At 39.3% G+C, this 21,748-nt stretch overlaps 1 protein-coding gene across 4 annotated transcripts in view; it reads right to left on the reverse strand.

Moving 5' to 3' along the window:
- Positions 1–21,748, reverse strand: part of LOC6043247 (A disintegrin and metalloproteinase with thrombospondin motifs 9) — a 355,560-nt gene that overhangs the window by 234,500 nt on the left and 99,312 nt on the right. For all 4 annotated transcript variants that reach the window (XM_038259917.1, XM_038259918.1, XM_038259916.1 and 1 more), the window contains one exon: positions 3,844–4,490. In XM_038259917.1, coding sequence (XP_038115845.1) covers positions 3,844–4,159 — 316 coding nt within the window. In that variant the 5' untranslated portion in view covers positions 4,160–4,490. The remainder of the gene's footprint in view (positions 1–3,843; positions 4,491–21,748) is intronic.

A 21,748-nucleotide genomic window follows, 5' to 3' on the forward strand; every position in this document is an offset into this window, starting at 1 on the left:
GTTTACAATTAGCGCAACGTGAGTTTTGTCGGTTTCGTCTGGTTGGGAAAGGGGGAAGGAAAACAGGCCTTGCCCAATCAACACCTTCTATGGGGTGCGGGCCAAGCCTAACCTTTAAACTAGTTCCCAAGCTTGCTTCTTTCGGGCGGCGTGAACACATTAATCTTCCCGGCTTTTTGGGGGAGATTACCACCAAAATTTTGCACACTTTTTGTCGCTTTCCAGGGCTCCCGAGAGCGGACAGCCGTGAAATGTAGAACTAATCGCGCTGGGAGTGATTCACTGCTGCCTCAATCGAGACATTCTCGCGCGGTGAACATCATCATAACTTGCCTTGGGTGCAGGTATCTCTACCTTTAAATAAGTTTAAGGAATAGTTAACCCTCACTTACAAAGCAAGATTAAAAACGATGGTTAAATCGCATGCAAAAGCATGCGCATCACCTTTAAAAGAAAAATCACTTTATATTACATTTTTTTCAAACAAAAAAAAGTTGCAACCGACAGCATTCAAAACCCAGCACTCGAAACGAGGACTGGCGCCTTAGCCCGCTAGGGCGCCAGATCAATTAAGAAAGGGAAGGATAAACGCTTGACATTTCGGTCAAGTAGGTTTCCTGTAATGTTACATGTAATGGGTGTAATATTACATAAATTTCTTAAAATAAGGCAAAATTGATTTAAACTAAGGCCTTTTACAAGCAGCTGGATCACGAAATAATTGCTGTGTTTTGTTTAGTATTGAAATTTTCACTAAAATTTTATTTTTTATGCTAAGAGACTAATTAATAAATTAATGAAATTTTTTTAAAGAAAAATGAAAATGAGCAATTCTTTTCGAAATTTTTTGTTCTATTTTAATTGGCTCAAACCTTGTGGGGGACTTTCCTATGACCAAAGAAGCTATTTTGTGTTATTGGTTCACCCATACAAGTCTCCATACAATTTTGGCAGCTGTCCATACAAAAATGGTACGTAAATATTCAAAAGGTGGAACTTTTGAGAGAATTTTCTGATCGACACCAAATCGAAAATTGTAGGTATTGTTAAGGATTATTGAGAAAAAAACAGGTACACCGAAAAAAATTGCCGATTTTTTTTAAACTTTTTTTAACTCAATATAATACTTTTTTAAACTCAATTTCCCAAAAACCGTATTTTTCGAGATTTTTTATATGCCTTAGGGAACAAAAATCCGCAAGTTATGAGCCATAGAGAAGCATGGTCAAAAAATCTGCCGCTGATTTTTTGAAAAACAAACACTGATTTTTGAAAAAAACAATCTAAATTATAAAAATACAAAATAAAATTTCACATGATTTTTTTATGTAAAATTGAATTTGCAATCAAAAATTACTTTACAGGGCTCCGTTTTGCCTTCCTCACGTTACTGAGGAAAGGCTAAAAAATCACTCGAAAAATAAACTTCCCAATTAGACCTCCTAGACCCACCTTCATGTATACCTATCGACTCAGAATCAAATTCTGAGCAAATGTCTGTGTGTGTGGTGGGATGTTGATCAAAAAATTGTCACTCGATTATCTCGACATTGGCTGAACCGATTTTGTCCGTTTTGGCGTCATTCGATCCGTCTTGGGGTCCCATAAGTCGCTATTAAAAATTATGCAGTTTAGTTTAGAACTTCAAAAGTTATGCAAAAAAACGATTTTAACAAAAGTCCGGAAGATTGTAAAAGGGTGGTTTTTGTAAGAAAACCCGTCATGCTATACATTTTCAGAAAGGTATTTTAAAGACCTTTCTAACGCGTCCAAGACATTGCAGATCTGACAAATCTATCAAAAGTTATAAGCACTTAAGTGTTATTTTTACGCTTTTTGGAGGCCGGATCTCAGATATTTTGATGAAAACGTTGTCCGAATCTCTCATGCAACCTATTGTTGGATAGGTATTCAACAGAGCTTTCCAACGCGTCCGAAACATTGAAGATCTGACAACCCTATCAAAAGTTATAAGCACTTAAGTGTTATTTACGCACTTTTTGCATTTTGGATAGCACCCTTAAATGTGAGGAAGGCGCCAACCACCTAAGGGTGGATTAAGTAACGTTTTTTTTTAAATATAGCCACTAAAAATTTGATTTGAGCGAAATATTTGCATTTTTTTTTAATTTTTTAAAAATAGTGACCATGAGTAACCATTTCCGATTTTTTTAAAAGTACAGAAAATTTTATGTAAAATTGTCTAAGAGACATTGAAGATTGGACTTCTGGTTGCTGAGATACAGCGGCTTAAACAAAAAGAAACAGGAAAATTGAAGTTTTCTAAGTCTTACCCAAAAAAAAACCCACCATTTTCTTATGTTGATATCTCAGCAACTAATGGTCCGATTTTCAATGTATTTTTTTCGATCTTTTCGAAAAATATATGTTCAACTTTTCTGAATCAAGACCTGTAACTAACCTGTATGAAAGAGTCCTGAAAACTGCCACTAGGATTATTCTTGGCCGGCTTCCAATTGAACATCCGGCAGGGTTGCTTCACTACGAAGAAAGGCTGAATTTATTCGTCTCCCAAACGATGGCTGGAGAAGCTTCTACAATCCATTTTATGAATGTTGTAAATGTTTCAATGTTGTATCCGACAAATATTTTCATGGAATGACAAAGCTTAATTTTAAGCATAGGATTAGGCGTTTAATTTAAATTCAGTCTGTAAAGACGTTGCTTCATAAATAAATAAATAAATAAATAAACATTTCAAAAGGGCCAAAAATTCAATACAAAAAAGTGGCTACAAAAACATGAAAAAATAGATAGGCAAAATGTCAATGATAGGAGGTGGTAGAGTAGGCCAAATATTACCAAAAAATTACATAAACTTAACAAGATAAATTCAAATTTAAATACTAAAAATGGAGCAGGAAACCCATAACATAAGAGAAGTAATGTTATTTGTAGAGCAAAAGTTACAAAAAATGTCCTGAGCAGGGGGAAAAAATAGAAAAAATAGGGCAGTAAAGGGTTAAAGAACAGTTAACCCTCACTTCACTTACCCTTATTCTACAAACTATTTCATTTTGCTAACAGTTGCAAACAAAAAAGCGATGTTAAACAAAGAATAATTAAAAAAAATTAACCAAGAAGAAAGTCACAAAAAATCTCAAATTGTATAACAACTAGATCACGCCTAAGAACCAATAAAACAGTAAAGGGTTAAGCATCTCGTTAAGGCGATGGTGGTGGCGTTCTACTAGCACTTAACGCAAAATATCACGCATCAATCTCCCGGGGGCGATCGGCTGGCGGAATGGACGCACAGCTAAAGGAGTTTAAACACTAGGAGGAGTCATGAAATAGTTTGAATGATTGGCGATTATCGACGATTGGGTTGGGAAGGGGGGGCTGGTGCCACCTACTGGGTGTCGGAAGGTGGCACCATTAACGAAGGAGGGATGTTTGACAATTGTTGTACAGGGATTTGGGAAGAACATTATATTTCATGTCTTTATTAAGTTTTCATTCGAAAAAATGGAAAATTTATGTAAATATGATAATAGACAGAGAAATGGGATAAAACATAGTTTAATATGCCCAAAAAAATCAAGCGATGATTGATTGATCTAGATATTTTCGAGAGAATACTCAAACAGAAAAGATAAAATAATCCATGAGACCTTTAAAAACATTTCCTGGAAATGTACTTTAAACAAATGTTTCATTCATATTTTATTTAGTTTGGTTTCGATGAATAATTTGGATTTGATTTTTGATCAACAGGAGTTTGAGGTTTTGTTTATCTATCGGTGGTAAAAGCTAAAATATCAAAGTAATTGTAATGTTTAAAATAATAAAAAGGAAATAATAAAAAATAAACATTCTCACCTGATATCCGGTTGCTATCCACTACTTCTCCGTCCACGATCGAACCTTCTCCGCCGCCGCCACCCTTCCCCGGCGTACTTGTCCCACTTGTCCTTCCCCCGTCACTGTCACTTCCCGTCACTGCACCACCCGCATCCCGCTCACTATTCTGATCCCCACCGTGCACCACCCCGACCAACGTCCCCAAGTGGGGCTGTGGCTGCCGATTCACGCTGCTCTGGTGCATCAGCGTTACGATCAGCGTCAGGATGATCAGCACCGCGACCACGATCCCACTGTAGATCCTACACTTGGGCGAGGACCACCGGGTCGTCATGATTCGGGCCGGCCACCACCACGTGGATTCCGCTGCGGTTCGACCTGATGCTTCTGCCGATTCACCACCACCACCACCCTGGCCACCACCTCCACGGAGGTCACCACCGCCAGGGTCCTCAAAGTCGAAGCTCGTACGAGGGATGATGCGGGCCCGCGCACCCGCGGCAGAGATTCCACCTGTGGCACGTGGGTGATCCTTGTGGGATGAAGGGGGATCGAGTGGGACGAGACCACGCGGACTCACGCACGACGCACCACGTGTCAATGCATCAAGCGGCTGGAGCAAACTGAACTGCCGGGAAAATCTCTCGCGTGATGTGCTGCAGAGTCTGGAAAAAAAGGCGGAAAGAAAAGTGGAAAACCGGAAAAATCAGCAAATTGATGACATTGAAATTTGAGCTGACGGTGGTGGAATAACATTTACATGAAATCTTGGGAAGCCGTAGACTGTATCACACTTGAGGCACTCTAGCTTCCAAGAATAAATTGGAAAAAAAACGAAGATGCTCGACGTCAAAACATTGCCAGATCAAGCGGAAGCCGTACAGCGAAGATGGGAAAGTGGCGTTGAGGAATTCCATTTCAGAAACAAAAAAATAATATGTTCGTTTGAAATATTTAGCAATTCTCTCAGCAATTAGTATTTTTTTTTTTGAAGTTTTTAATCTTCACAGCTTTTGTAAGACCTTTTTAAAAGATGGTTAGTTGAAATTGCTGAAATGATATCATTTTGTTTTGATTTTTGGATTAAATTCACAACAATCTTGTTAGGCTTGTTGATTATGCTTTTTTCAATTCAGTTTTTCTCCCTCGACTCTGACCAAAGCCGTGGGGAGGGTGTTTCGAGCCATGGTTTCAACATTTGAATGAACAAAGTGTTTAAAAATGCATTTCACACCTGCCCAGCTGTTTTGCAATCATTAGTTTCCAAAATACCTAAGTATTGACGAAAATTTATTTTTTTTTTTGCAGAAAAAAAAGTTTTTTCTTTGCTTTACATTGGAATTTCATAAAAATTCAAAATACTTTTAATCCAGCCCAAACATGCTAAATATGCGTTAGGTTGTTTAAGTTGATTTGATTTCCAATTTCATTAAAATTTTGAAGATTTTTGAAAAAATGTTTTTTTGCGTCCCTGCAACGGCCTAAATAAAAAGGGTAAAAAAACTTCCTTAAATTGCAGAGCTTTGAAATTTCCTTTTTAATTTTTTTTCAATTTGAAATTTGTTACAGTCATGCCCCGGTTTTGCAAGCCTCAGATTTGCACTGCCTCGGTTAAGCACGGCCTAGTGCTTAACTGAAGCACAGGGCTTATGGTGTTTTGGCTTATGTGAGACATTGGCTAAAATCGTATGAAAAATCATACTAACATAAAACAATTATAGTGTTTTGGAATTGGGATGATGTCAGGTATCCATTGCACATATAATTGCATGAAAATTTTCACAAAAATATGTATTTTTTTGTATTTTGAAAATGGAATGTTTCTCGAAAAAAAAAATCAACATTATTGTAATTGCAATATGGGTGTATCAAATTATCAAAATTTTTCATATGTTTCAAATGTTATATTTTTTTTTGAAAATTCGAAAAAAAAAATCAGGAAACTACGTAAATTTGGAAAAAAAACCAAAAATTTAGTTTTTTACAATATGGGTATCAAGCGTTCGGGATTAGCGTTCGGGGTTATAATAACACATTTTTTGAAAATACTCCAATTTTTCACAAAACTGCGTATTTTTGAAAAAATATTTAAATATGGGTACCAAATGATCGGATTTTTTATACATTTCGAATGTAATAACAACACTTTTTTGAAAATACTAAAACTAATCTCAAAACTACGCATTTTCGAAAAAAAAATACTTCAAATTTTCATACATTTCGAAAATAATATATTTTTTGTAAAAACGCTCAAAATTTTCAAAAAAAACTACACATTTTCTAAAAAAAAGCACTCAAAATATCATATTTTCAAAAAAAGCACTCAAAATTTCACATTTTTAAAATATTGATATCGAACGATCGCGATTTTTTATTTATTTTGAAAGTCGTAGCGCATTTTTTTGAAAATATTAAAAAAAATCCCAAAACTACGTATTTAAAAAAATGTGCAAAATTTCAGATTCTCACAATATGGGTATCAAATGATCGAGATATTTTAATAAATTTCGAATGCTAGAACATTTTTTTAAATACTCAAAATTTTCACAAAATTACGTATTGTCTATAAAATACTCAAAATTTATAAGTTTCAAAATTTATAATATTCGAAATGTTTGAAAAAATTCCGATCATTCGTTACCCAACTGAAATTTTGAGTGTTTTTTTTTTCGAAAATACGTAGTTATTAGGTTGTTTTTCGGCTCAACAGTCAGACTCTGACTGCTGAGCCGAAAAACAACCTAATTGTGTAATACAGTCGAGAACAACGTTTCAATCCGTAGTTATGTGAAATTTTTGAGTGTTTTTGAAAAAAGTTGTTATTACATTCGAAATGTATGAAAAATTCCGATTATTGCAAAAAAACTTAAATTTTGAGTATTTTTTCGAAAATACGTCGTTTTTTGAAATAGCTGAGTATTTTCAAAAAATTGTGTTATTACACTTGAGATGTATGAAAAATCCCAATCATTTGATACCAATATTGCAAAAAAAACTGAAAATTTTGAGTATATTTCTGAAAATAAGTAGATTTGTGAAAATTTTCAGTAGGGGAACTATACCCTTTCTCAGCCTATTTCTATTATCAGCCTATCAGCACTTTGATCATGAATTACAGCTTATATAAAGTGTTGTTGACTGTTCCAAAGTAATAAATAGCTCAAATAAAAGTGAGCAAGCAACTCTCCATTGCTGAAACATCTGAAAATGTTGATTTAATAGCAGAAACGACAAAAGTGATGAGAATTGGTCGAATGGCTTAGTGTGATTAAAATGGGTATATTTCCCCTATTTTCAGAAAAATGGTATGACATTTGAAATGTATGAAAATATCGATCATTTGATACGCGAATTGCAATAACAAATATTTTCAGGGGTTTTTTTTTAGTCAAAATTGCATTTTCAAAATACAGGAAAAATACGTATTTTTGTTAAAATTTTCATGTAACTATAATTACAATGGATAGCTGCCATTATTCCAATTCCAAAACACTATAACTTTTTGATCCCAAAAGCTCTGTGCTTCAGTTATGTACGCCTCGGTTTTGCATCCCCCATATGCGGTGCTAAACTGAGGCATGACTGTTGATTTTTTCTTTTTTTTTTCTTGGATTGTAATTTTTTTTATCTGTATGGATTTTTTGCAATATTTTTGTCATCTTACAATAATGCTTGAATAATTAGAAATTTTGATTAAAATTGTGATTGAAAAAGTAATAAAGAAACATGATATGTGGTAGAACATGTGACCTGAAATAATTACTTAACAATACTAATAAATCAAAACATGGAAGACAGGAAAGGTTTGGGAAATAGAATGTTAAATTATGGTGGTGCTCGGAATCGTCATAGCTCAAACAAATCCTCGTGGTTAAATTTGCGTTAACCTTGAACCATTTGACATGCAAAATTTTTCCGATTCCATTTTTGGCATGGAACACCCCTTTCCTATTTTTATACCCAGATCAAGTGCCGTTTGTCGAATCTACGTCAAATCCTTTTGGTTTTGTGTTTTCAAGACCACACACAAGAAAAAAAATAACCACTTGTCACTTCGTTGGGGTTGTGCTCTGTCGACCCAGGTCGCTTTTTGCAAAGCTGTGCATTATTGCCACACATCATACAAATGGTGTCAGTCAAGAGTGTAGCTGCAAAGCTTTGATTCATGTTACCATTTGTTGTTTATTTTGTTTGGTCAGAACAAGTTTTCCACACGTGAGTGATCATTTACTAGTTATGTTTTTTTTAAATATTATTATTCATGATTTCCCGATTTTTTTAGCTTTGCCAGGCTTATCTTAAATAAAGCGTTCGATCGAGTCGTCTAGCACCTTCGTGCGGCTTCAGAGCACAACCTCGACGAATTTTGGATGATTCAGGAAAGCAATTTTGTATAATGTTACATAACCGAATATATTCTTGAACCAGAAATGACATTTGCGTGAGTGGCGGCGTCCTTTTCAAAATAGAACCGGGGGGGGGTTATTTTAACGAGTTTAAAGAATTTTTGTCACGCGGCATGTTTTGAGAAGACAATTCAACATTCACAATATACTGCCGCGGACAACATGAACGCAAATGTTTCAAAACACGGCTTTGATAAATGGTTCACAACGCGCTATTTGGGGGTGGGGAAAAGCGTGTTGCTATTTGATTTAGAGACGATCCGTCTGGTTCAGGGAGTGGTTAGAGCAACATGTTAAACGCACGGAAAAAAAGTTGCGAAGGTGTCGTTACAAGATATTGAGCTTGTAGGCAATTTTTACTCATTGAAAGATCAGGGAGAACGTTTTGCGAACCTTTTTTCTCGCAGGGTAGCATGTTCCAAGATCTGGAGTAATCACTCTTCGATGGTTCCAGCTAATAATTCTAGAAGGCGATAAATTTCTTCGGTGGATTTGGTAATTTTCGGGGCCATTTTTCAAGTTGATAGCGCTCACACACTTCACCGCATCACGGAACAATAATCCGTCCAAACGTTGGCCGCCAGATGCCAGCTCATCGGCCTTGAAGGTCAACCAGCGCGATTTTCGCAAAGCCAAACATCGCTACTTTTTCCGCGAGCGCGCGCCGCCAGGGCCGTTTTCGCGCCAATTAAGCAAGAAAAAAAATCCGTGGTGCGTATACGCGAAAAACCCGGGTGTATTTGGACGGAACGCGATATGCGAAAAAATAAACTCCGACGTTGGGAAAAAGAGGGGAAAAAAGATCAACATATCGGCCGAATTTAGCACAGGGCGGCCGTCAGGCAAAATTTAGCTACAGACAGTACACGGTAGCGTAAATCGTGTAAATACGTTAATATGCACAAGTTTTTTTTAAACTCTCGGATCTGCTTTCTCCCGTGCGCTGAGTCAGACTAAACATGACGAGCTATTAGGGCAGTGTGTAGATCTAAGAAACTCTCGTGATGATCTGACAGCGACTTGGCGGCTTTTGTTGCTAGTTGAAGGCAGTGGTTCTCAAACGCTTCTTAAAACTCTCAGAACTATTTAGTTTGATTTTGTACACCCAAACCAAACTACCCTAACATTCAGCGATGACCTATAGCCAGTGTCACAGGATTTTTCCGCTTCCTTATGGACTGCTTCCTTCTGGACTTCTTACTCAAAGTAGAACCGCTGAAGCAACTGTTGCCTACCAAAATTTGTGTATGTAATATACCTTAAACTGAGCCAATAAAAATGGTTGAAATTTTTCTCGCGCCATCTTTCCAGCTAATTCTAATGAACCCAAAATACTACTCTCTAGCTCTTTCCCTCCCTGACGTAAACCCAGTAAACAACCTGGTCTACTACCGCGCGTTGCTTAGAGCCATTAGTACGATCTTTTCCCCAAACATTCCTGGAGCATTTCTTCGCCGGCAGCAGTGCTGCCGGTTGAGTTCAAGGCATTCGTATTCAACTATATGATATTTATGTTACGGGTCAGGAATCTCGGCACGTGGCAACGTCATTGGCCAGGTGCTTGGTTAGCTCATCTCGGCCAGGTAACTCACCCGGAATGGACTTTTTGCGTTATGAAGTCGGGTTTCTTACGCATTAAGCACGCGCTAGCGCCTGTAAGGTTTAAGTCAAAATATGAACATGGCTGAACGTGCCAAATTTGGGGTACTGGAAACATTTTCAACAAGTAACGCGTGATTGTCATATCGTCGCCGTCGTGCTAACTTGTCGTACGGGCATTTTGAACCAAATTGAGTTAAGAACGCCATTTTGTGCAGCTTACAATGCCGTACCTTTTGACCTTCACAGATCCCCAAAATTCGATTGCAATCCTGAGATATTCAACGAAATCCGAAAAAAATCTCCGTGCGTTTTTGTCTCTTTTCATATGAAAGAAGTTTCAATCTTGTCATGCTATCTTGTCATTCCCTGAAAATTGATGTGAGTGCGACACAGAACGCGTTTGACGCACGTACAAGTTAGACTACCGCAAACATTTGTAATTATAACTCGCGACTCCAGCATCCAACTTCAACCAAACTTCGGGACAATGGCACATAATGGTCAGCCAAACAAAACGTGTTTGTTATTGTTTACATTGCGTGCTTTTGTTTTTGTTTATTCAAGGTCAAACATTTAAACGCGTTTTTCTCGGAACGTCGAAATGGCGAGTGCGACAAGATAGCACGACGACTTCGATATCCTGCCAAAAACTGAGTTTTGGGTGATGCTAAACGTCAGATTTGCAAAGGGACATTTTGGGGATAGATCGTTGAACGATGGTGCCAGATTGTCATCACTTTTAGAATTAACAAATTTTTTTTTGGGGTTTATTTCTTCCATTTGTATTTTGGTGCAAAAGCACATCAAAAAAGGGTAGTTCAAACAGTAAAAAAATGTGTAAATTTGGGAGACGTAATTTTGGAAGGATGAATATTACCTCTTTCATGCTGTAATTTTACCTCAATTTAGACTGAAAAAGTGACATTATACCAGAAATGTGGTGAAAATACACATTTTTATGTTTTTTTATTTACTGTGCGGTGGAGTGCAAAATGGCTTTTTGAGTACCGTAAAACGGGGTGACTTTAATAGGTTCTAGATTTTTCCGCAAAATGAAGAGTATAATTAAAATACGTACGGAATGGTTTAGAATCATACTGATCGTGGTAGAGAAGAACTTTTCATAACATTTTGAAAAGTTTAAAATGTTAGTTAACTATAGTTAAGAAAATGTTGATGAAAGTCATTATTTTAAACTTTTCAAAGTGTCATGGTTTTCTCAATGAACATGATTTTGAATCGTTAAACGGAATGCATTTTCGGATTCATTCGACAATTTTCCACTAGTAGAAGGTTACATATGTTTATAAATATTAAATATATGTGTTTTTGAAACACAATTAAAAAATCTCCAAACTTATAGGCGATTTCAACAACAAATTTCATGTAAAATGTGAAAACTTGTGATTCGTGCTTCGAATTCAGTATAAAATGCAATATAAATCGATAATTTTATACACAAAACGAGTTTAAAAATTATTCAGGCAAAATTCCGTCTTTTGAACAATTTTTCCTAAAATTTAAATGTATTTTATTAAAAAGCTTTTAAACTTAGTTAACTAAACAAAAACATTAATTTTAAAACTACATCAGCTACTTATGTGATGGTACATTTAACGTACAAAAAAAGTTTGAACATCTTAAATATAATTTTATCAAGAAAAACTATTATTATCAAAGTTACCCCGGAATTAAAACTAAGCATTTTTAACGTTACCTTTTTCTAAACACTATTAAAAAAACTTTTTTTTTCCAAATAGTGCATGGAATTTGTGTGGCCTACCCCAGTACATGTTTTAAAAATAATAATCTTGAGAAAAACCTTACCTGTTGGAAAATATTCCAAAAACAAATTGAAATCTTATCTAAGTCACCCCGGTTTACGGTACTGAGTGCTGAAAAGTTCAACTTTTCGAATATGTTTTGGAACGATTTATCATAGGACTTTTCACTTTGTAGTGCAATTTGTTGCAGAATTTTGCATTTTTTCTGCTAATTTTTGATAGTAAATGACTTCAATTATGTTTTCTAACGCGTTCTTTGCGACACACCAAAATCTAATGTTCAACTTTTTTTTAATGCTGAAGGTCTCTCAATAAAATGAATGTTGAAAATCTAGAAAGTTGAAATCATAGTAAAAACCTCGTAAAACAACAACTTCATGTCGTAAACGGTGTCATTACCCTTGGAACAAAGACTGCCGATGATGATTCTTAACATCAAGCCCTGACAGGTAAATGAGTAATTCTTTAGATGCCCCGCTCGTGTGGATCAATCGGACCGCGCACTGGACTCACAATTCAGAGGTCGCTGGTTCGAATTCCGCGGCGGGCGCTTTAAAATTCTTTGTGTAAATATGGGTATTTGGCGCCGTCGCTCCGTGCCATACTTTCATACACTTAGGAGCCCAGAGCGGCGAAGTCCTTGTAGATAAAAAAGGAAGACACTAGTGGTTGGTACTAGCAATGGTGGCCGACAGCTATAAAGTCAACTTCGTTGCCTGCAAAAAAATAAGAATTTTTGTTTTATCAAAAGAAGCCTCTTTATAAAATTATTTTTTTTATACAAGGCTCTTTACAATTTTGACGAATGGTCAAACAAAACGGCATGTAAATATTGAAAAAACATTATCTTAAGAAGGGATTTTGTGGTCGATGTGATATTTTCGGCCAAGTTATAGATTATTAGACTTTGGAGCGGCCGTGGCTAACTGGTCACGGTGTTCGCTTTGTAAGCGAATGGTCCTGGGTTCGATTCCCATCTGCTCTCAAAGAGAAAGTATAGAAAATATAAATCTTAAAACTCTGAACATGAACGAAAAATCAAAGTCGCTCGAGTCGGGGTTCGATCCCCCGTCATTTGGATTGGTAAGAAAAAATGCTAACCACTATGCCTTCGCGACTTGATGAGCTATGACTGGAATTAGAAATACTGTTACTATCAACTATATACGCGCTGGGTCCTTGTCCATTTGACAAGGGTTCGGAAGTTCTAAATAACGTTTGAATCCGATTGGTCCAAACGTTCTTCAGGGCGGGGCTTGTCGATAAAGCTGAAGTACCTCGCGCTCGGCTAGCAAGCGTAGAAATGGGTCACCGAAGCTCGGCAGAGCTAACACCTTCCAAATGCCTATGCGAGTTATTTGCATGTATAGAATGTAGATCTAAAAATACATGGAAACAACTCAATTTGTAAGAAGCGACCGCGTGGTCCCGTTTGGTTGGTTGCACACACACACACACACACACACACACACACACACACACACACACACACACACACACACACACACCGAACCGTTGCTGCGCAATAGTCACGATTGACGTCAAGAACGCGTTCAACAGTGCGAGCTGGGCGGCCATAGCAGCAGCGCTGCACAAAATGAAGGTGCCTGACTATTTGTGCATGATCTTGAAGAGCTACTTCGAGAACCGCGTGCTGGTCTACGACACTGCCGATGGACAAAAACCGTTGTTGTTACCGCGGGAGTTCCACAGGGATCCATTCTGGGTTCAGCACTGTGGAATGGAATGTATGACGGAGTGTTGACACTGGGACTACCCAACGGCGTAGAGATTGTGGGCTTTGCAGACGACATAGTGCTGACGGTAACCGGCGAAAATGTCGAGGAGGTCGAAGTGCTGGCTATGGAGGCAATCGCAATGATCGAGAACTGGATGCTCGAGGTGAAGCTGCGGATCGCTCACCACAAGACGGAGATGGTGCTGGTTAGTAACCACAAGAAGGTGCAGCAGGCCCAAATTCACGTTGGAGAACACGTCGTGCACTCGAAGAGAGCGCTCAAGTACCTCGGGGTGATGGTGGATGACCGGCTGAACTTCAACAGCCACGTCGATTACGCCTGCGAGAAGGCGGCTAAGGCGATCATGGCACTGTCGAGGATGATGCCGAACAACGCTGGACCCAGGAGCAGTAGGCGCCGCCTCTTGGCAAGTGTCGCGACGTCCATACTTAGGTACGGCGGACCGGTATGGTGGACGGCGCTGGGGACGAAGCGAAATCGAGCGCTGCTCGACAGAACGCAGAGACTGATGGCCATGCGGGTTGCAAGCGCGTACAGGACCATTTCGTCGGAAGCAGTTGGTGTCATAGCCGGAATGATCCCCATCGGCATCACACTGGAGGAGGACACCGTGCGCTACACCCGGAGAGGCACGAGAGGTATCCGGGAAGCTGCGAGAGCCGAATCGCTGGCAAGGTGGCAACGTGAGTGGGACACCACGGAGAAAGGCAGATGGACGCATCGGCTTATCCCGTCCGTATCCACGTGGGTGAGCAGAAGGCATGGAGAGGTCACCTTCCACCTCACACAGTTCCTGTCGGGCCATGGCTGCTTCAGGAAGTACCTGCACAGGTTTGGACATGCAGAGTCTCCTCTCTGTCCGGACTGCGTCGATTGCGAGGAAACACCGGAGCACGTGGTGTTCGCCTGCCCTCGCTTCGAGGCAGCGCGAAGCGAAATGCTGGCCATTATCGGAGCGGACACCAGCCCGGATAATGTGGTGCGAAGAATGTGCAGCGACATCGCCAAGTGGAATGCGGTCGTCGGAGCGGTGACGCAGATCACTTCGGCTCTCCAGCGGAAATGGAGAGACGATCAGAGGAGGAACGACTAGGAGCCTAGTCGAAAACCCACGAGTGTGGCTGTGAAGGAGAGCACGTTATGATGGTCGGCTCTACCAAATCGGTACACGTCTCGATGGTCACAGGAGTCGAGAACCCACGAGTGTGGCTGTGAAGGAGAGCACGTTATGACGGTTGGCTCTACCAAATCGGTACACGTCTCGATGGTCCAAGGAGAGGGCTGCATATGACTAGCCGATCAAAAGCAACGCGATTCTTGGGCGCGGTTAAACCCTCGCATGGACTCATATGTATGTAGGACAGGAAATGGTTCTAGCACCCGGCATGGATCCTGTAAGTAGACTAGTGCAGAAAATGCAACGCCTCCCCCCGAAGTTATACCGAAAGGTGGTCCCGGGGGGACAAGGGCACGGCGTTCAAGGACTGGTTTAGTGGGTCGGGAAAACTCTTTTTTTGTTTTCCCAACCCCACACTACCTGAGGAATGAATTCTCAGGTGTCTGGTAGCAGATTCCGACCTTGTAAAAAAAAAAAAAAAAAAAACCCACACACACACACACACACACAGTTATAGATTATTAGACTTTGCCGAAAATACCACTACAGTTACAGTTAAGGATGGTGCAAAATCTGTTACCAATGTTATGATTTTTTGGTAAAAAGCGTTTTTTTAGAAAATTTTAATTTTAAGAACTTTACAAAAGAAAAAAAACTCTTGCAAACTGTATTTTCTAGAGAGTTGTGAACATTTTTAAATATTTTATTTTTATTATAAACAATATTGGTCAGACATCTGGTTGTCGTGAACTTTAAATTAATAAAACATGGGTTTTCTCAATGACCTTGCGATATACCGTCCTACACTGTAGCGCAAAAGGTGCTTTTTTCTTTAAACTTTAAAAAAAAGTTCGAAAATTAAAAAAAAGCTTATTTGTTATTCACTTTTTGTTAACAAAAAGTCACATAGAAAATTATATTTTTGATTGATGCATTTTGAATCAATTTTTTTTAAGTTTTTCAAAAAAATCATTTTCAATGCATTGATGCTTACAAAATAATAATAGTGATATTCTGAATATTAGAGGAACTTTTCGGATCCCTTGACTTTTCCACGAAAATTTATTCCAAAATTTATCATGAATACCGAGGATAGCGTGCATTTCTTTAGTCCTTAGAAGCAATAGGAAACTTTTCGACATGCAGTCAATCCGGAAACATAAATGCTAGTTCCAGTGGGTTCCCCTCTACTTTTCAAGATTTCTTCCTGCATAGTCAAAAGCCAATTGATGCTGGCCAGATAAAAATAACATCTTTTTAATTAGAGACCCCCAGAGTATCATTGCGCTTGCCCCGCGTTCGCTCAGCTGTTAACTTTAAACCATATCGCTTATTCGATCAATTATTAATCGTCGACTCGGTTGGTTTGCATACACCGCATATATGCGAGGTCTTTTTTTTCCTCCCGCGCGAGATGAAGATTTATGATCATACCCCTCTTAATTGCCAACGCGTTTTTATGACCCTTTTCAGTTGCTCATTGAGGCTTCCTCCACAACCACCATAAGCGACGGCGATGCTGACGGTTTCTAGCGGTGGCAGCATACATTGTCGATGCTGCTTTCTTAGATAAACTCCTCGGCGGCGGCGGCGGGCCATCGAACTTACCAGGCCCTAGTGTGAATTATGGCCGCACGAGTCAAACGGTCAATCGGCGACATGCATGAATGGGGGTCCATATACGCACGAACGGAGGTCCGGCCAGAATCTCTAGGTAATTGATACCTAACCTAAAAGGCCGCCACTAGACAACTGTTTTATCGCCTCCAAAGTCGGTGTTCTGTTGTTCTGAAACGTGTGGGGACATTTCGGAGGAGTCTCCGGAAGAAGACTACGGAATTTTTCGTACCCATCCAAACCCATGATTTACGACCAATTTGGGCTGTCTGTCCGGCCGGGGCGGTCGGCCGTCCGGATGACAATTTAAAAGACATTGTAGCAATTTGAGCGTGAATTTAGCGCGGTGTGGTGAGATTTATGTGCCATGTTTCTCTTCTGAGGCGCGCTTTTGATTGTTTGTTTGTTTTGTGTATGTTGCTCTGTTCAATCGGAAAATTAGCAATTTTTGTTGCTCGGGGTGGTATGCTGTTGGCGCCCACCACTTTGAGTGACCATATCAGAGCGGTCATCTAGCTTGTAAGGGTTAATTTTGTGGGAGAAACATTGTTTTTCGATCGACCGATTCCACGATAAAATGCGGATTACTTGAAAAAAATATATTTCAAGGTTTTGCTATACCCCTTATTATTTTTCACGAAAAATAAAGAAATGAAAAATACTATTTAATAAGAAACAATTTTAAAAAATAGTTGCTGACTACTGAGGCTACATTTTATAACGTTTAAGGGGTTACATACATGTAGAAAATATCAAAATTTCATATTACAGAAAATTTATTGAATCCACTAAAAAGATGATTTTAAATCAATCATGAAAGATTTATGAAGATATTACATGATTAAACTGAGTTAGAGAGTCGAAACACCGAGTTGATTTACGGGTGCCACAATATCTCGAGATGGGATGGACCAAATTGGATAAAATTTGGGGTGAAGACTCTTGAGACATATTCCGTGTGCATGACGAAGCCCGATTTTGAAATTACGCTTTTTTTAAATACAAAGATCAAAAACTTAATTTAATTAAGTTAATTTCAAATAGCTATATCTCGGCAATGATACAACCAAATGTCTTCAATTTGTTTTGATGATAGATAAAAATGTATACACAGAAAAAAAAAGTTGAATTTTGGAATGTTGAAAATTTGGTAGGTTGAATATTACCTCTTTTTTTGGGTAATATTCCATAAAAAGTGTGTAAAAATGTGAACCTGATGAATATTCATCAAAAACTGGTGAAAATTCATCATTTTCTGGGGTAAAATTCATCATTTTTTTAGCCACAAAATCTGTCACCATTTCCTGAGGCATCGGCATACGAGAGGATAAAGAGCACGATTCGGTAGTAAAATGGTACTGTGTGCGGACGGAGAGGATAAATCCCGAAATTACCGAGAGTACTTTACTCATGGTTCATTTTCCAAAAAAGTTCATCTATCAAAAAAAAAAAAAGTACCGGTACCGAGACTCGAACCCAAGACCTTCGGCATATTAAACCGTGCCTTTGCCGTATGGGCCACCATGGTTCGGTGACTAAGTGGTGGTCGTTTGTCCATATAAGCCACTCATAGGATGAACTGTTCCAATCAATGAACGAATGAACACGCGAGAGGACTATACTCTCGCAATATAGCACTTTCCTCACGTTCTTTAGCTTTGGGTGTAGTATTTTAGTATTTTAGGAGTTGCTTTGGAGAATTTGAACGGTGCGGGTCGCGGTCAACACGCCGGATTTTCGTTGCCGATTCCGTCTTTGTTTTCCTCCCGATTGTGTGTGTTTTTCGGTCCGGGCGGTTTCGCGTTTTCGCATTTCATTTGGTTTTATCTTTCCACAGCCTGCTGTCTAAGATTGAATCATTTATGCTAAACTTAACACCAAATAACCGGGAATAATCTCATCCGCATCCTCCGACTGTTTGCCTTGAGAATGCATAATACATCACATCATTAAACAAAATTTATTGATTATTGGGTCGCATCATCATCCTCTATGATGAATCCTGGCCATTACCCTTTCCCACTAACAAAATCCCAAGTAGAAGTAGTTTTCCGGCACACGTGGGGGTGTGGATATCGTATAGAACCCACCCTTTGTAGCAACCTGTGCTAACTAACATTCCCGTCCCATTCCCCCCGAGATCTACAAACTGACATGGCGGGCGCCGTTGGTGGCCAATGACTGTTACCTATTTGCTTCAGATCTAGTTTTAATGATCTTGATGTTTTATTTTTTCAACGCATTCATACATGCTGTTGATAAGGGAAACACCATTAGATCGTTTAAGCGTATGGTCAGTTGTATTGATAGGTGATTACGGTTCTGTTCAGCAACGGAGAAGGACAACCATGGGTGGTCTCTCATGCTCATGCTCATGCTCAAAATCTGTCACCATTTCCTGATGAATATTACCATCATTTTTTTTCTGTGTATTTTAATGCCCTGAAAACAGATTTTTTTACATTTTACATATATGTAACCCCTTAAAGAATTTTTAATTTTAGCACAAACTTCCATACTCAAGAGGCATTTTTCTTTTTACAAATATGAAAAAGTAAGACATTCTTTCACATTCATACTGTAGCATATCTGTTATAATGTGTAAAGTAAATTGTGAATCTGTTTGCTTAAAATATTGAAAAATTTGGCTTTAAATTTTAAATTTCGAAAAAAAACTAGATTTTTACAACGTTTGTAATTCTAATTACAGAATATTTCTAGGTTTGCAGCAATTCCATTTGAAAAAAAGCATAACCGAAAAAAAGTTCTCTTGGACGCAAATGAAAGGTGATAATTTGAAATCTGCCAAAAATTTGAAAAAGTTTTATCAAAACAAAAAAAATATTTCGTTAAATCTATAAATACTTTAGCAAAATCAATGTTTATAAAGAGCAATTCTTCAAAGAATGTCATGCAATTTTTTTGTATTTTTAAATTTTTAAGAAATTGTTTGTGTACTTTTTTTACGACCAAAACATTATGCATTAATAGTTTTCCTATAAAAGTCCCGATAACGTTTTGGCAGCTTGAGAATGAAGTTTCTGAAGGTTGAGTTGAGATTTTTAAACTGTAATTTTTACTTCTGAATGAAACCCTGTACGAATTACATCAAACCGGATAGTTTTCGGCACCTTCAAATGGAACTCAACTGTGTCGAACAAGACTCTTCCATAGCTTCTCCACTCCTTCTCTACTAATCTACATCGATAACGTTTAAGTTTTTATTTTGACAAACTACACGCGCGTCTTTACTTTTGTGGGGTGCGTCGGTCGTGGCCGTGACCATGAGCAGCGACAACATCGGAACGAAATTTGCAAATTGATACTGATAGAATGTAGCGGCGCACATATGCTGGGTGGGTGAGTTTGTTTTTGTTTGCTTCTTTGAGTTCTACTTCGTGCCGCCAAGATGTTAACTCATCCGCGGCAAAAGATCAATGAACGGCGGCTGTGTTGACAAATTCCTCTTTCATGATCAAAGGACAAGGTTTGGGTCTTGTTTTAGCGAACAGGAAGCGAGATCTACACTCTGACCAGGCTAGCGCCATTATTGATCACCGAATCTCTTCTGGGTGCATCACCGTTTCAATTTCCATAATTGGTCCCGATTAATGCTGCCGTCTGGTTTCGTTAACGCGCCACGAGACTCCAGCGTTCAATTTCAATTTCACTTCCAATTAAGCTCTAATCATTCTAAAAATAGTCCGCCAAGCAAACACAAACTAGATTCCACTCTTACTACATCATCCGTATCACCAACTCCTATTATGCAAATTGCATTTGCCCCCACTTTGCCTCCGCTCCGGTACCGTCTAGTCTGAATATGCAGACACTTCAAACGAGCCAGAGAAATCTCAAATGAATAAATTATGTTAAAAGTCGATACATTCTTCTATTAGCCAGCCAGACCCCCGCCAGATACATCGATAAATTCATTCTGTCAGAGCGCTTTGGCCAAGTGCATGCAACTCAATGTGCCTTCTTTTTTTGCACCAGCAGCAGCTCAATTGAAAGACTTTTCAACGAGCTGTGCGCGGTGAAGCAGGTGGACGACCAAGAGGTTCAGTCAATAGGGGCTTTAAACTGTCTGCAGATCAACTCGACGACAAGAAGACTCGCTTGGCGATGCTCAATCTCTATGCTCAATTTAAATAGCGCGATGGTGCAGACATGTCGCTGTACGGTGAAGCTTCGCTTGTTTGGTCCTTTGAATGTCAATCTCAGTAAGAATGTCACCATAGCCAAACAAACGGGGTTCTAATGTACTGTGCGTCGCTTAGCTAATCCGCGTAGACTTGGTCGTCGTCGTCGTCGTCGCGGCGGTATAGATCTCGATTAAATTGATAGCAAACACTGAGCAAGAGAAAACAAGTGAGCGCCTTTTTGTGCGTACTAGTCGCGACGATAATAGCCTCGGTGGTGACTCATGTGGGCTGCGACGGACGCAAGGACACCGGGATCTTGACTTAACGAGACACGTCGATGGCGCTAGACAGGGCGCTTGATCGGTTGTGGTACGTGAGGTGGTTGAACCTGAAGGTATTGTTATACCGTTGAGGATCAAATAATGAGCTATCAGATATCACAGCCATCTCGTGCTCTTTTCTCTCAGATCGTACGCTGTATGGTTTTACTCCCAGTCTGAGGGCTTTTTACTCTTAGGTGGGTGATGTGATAATCACTGCACCCACTGGTGAGGCGATTCCCATCGAAAACACGATCAATGATTGTTAAGCGCGTTTTATTGATCGTGGAACGCAATAAAAATCATCACCATTATCATCGTCCGCAGATCGGTAGTCCCAATTTATGGTTATGATACCGGCGACATCCACGACGCCACCATTTGGTATCGTGCAACAAGATAAGAGCCGAAGTTGACCGGTTCCGAGGCTTTCCTGGTGACGGTTGTGTTGCACTTTGTCGGCACCTTGGGACTGCATCGTCTTGGGGTGAGCAGAATCGAGAACATTCGCATTCAACCGGTATATATTTACGATAGTTGGTCATAATTCAGAAGATTATTGAACAAGTCAGGACTGCTATGCTTAATGAAAACTCACTGATTTTTTTGATCTCAGCTGCGTTTCAGTCCAACCCACTCAACCTGATGCAAAAGACCACACACTTTCCCAACATCTCGTAGGCTAGTTCACACAAATTAACGCTAATCAATTGCCTTGTCCAGCATACCAGGTTATACCAAATACCCAATTACCGGCCCCTAATTACCCTACCAAACCGGCATCAACCCAGGTAACCCTAATGCATGACACTTTGTTTAAAAAAAGAGCTAAGTGCACAAAAATCAACGTGGGTTGTCCCAACCCAACCCGCATGATCGGTTCTCACTTTCATTCACTCTCCTTTTCGTCGAGACCTGTTTGGCCGACGGTAAACAAACCCGCGGTCCCGCGGCAAATACACGTGCGACCGCTGCTCGCTGGTAATAAAGCGTCGATAAATTTATTTATTTATGTATTTATGACCGTTTCGCACCGTTGATTAACTTTTGTGCGAGCAAAACCGGGATCTGCAACGGCGACGGGTTGGCCAGGTGAGAACGACCCAGGATCATCGGATGGGTGCGTAGACAGAGAGAGTGAGGAGTACGTGTCAAGGAGGTGTAATCTTGCA

The sequence above is a fragment of the Culex quinquefasciatus genome, chromosome 3, assembly GCF_015732765.1.
Source record: "Culex quinquefasciatus strain JHB chromosome 3, VPISU_Cqui_1.0_pri_paternal, whole genome shotgun sequence".
Classification (NCBI taxonomy): Eukaryota; Metazoa; Arthropoda; class Insecta; order Diptera; family Culicidae; genus Culex; species Culex quinquefasciatus.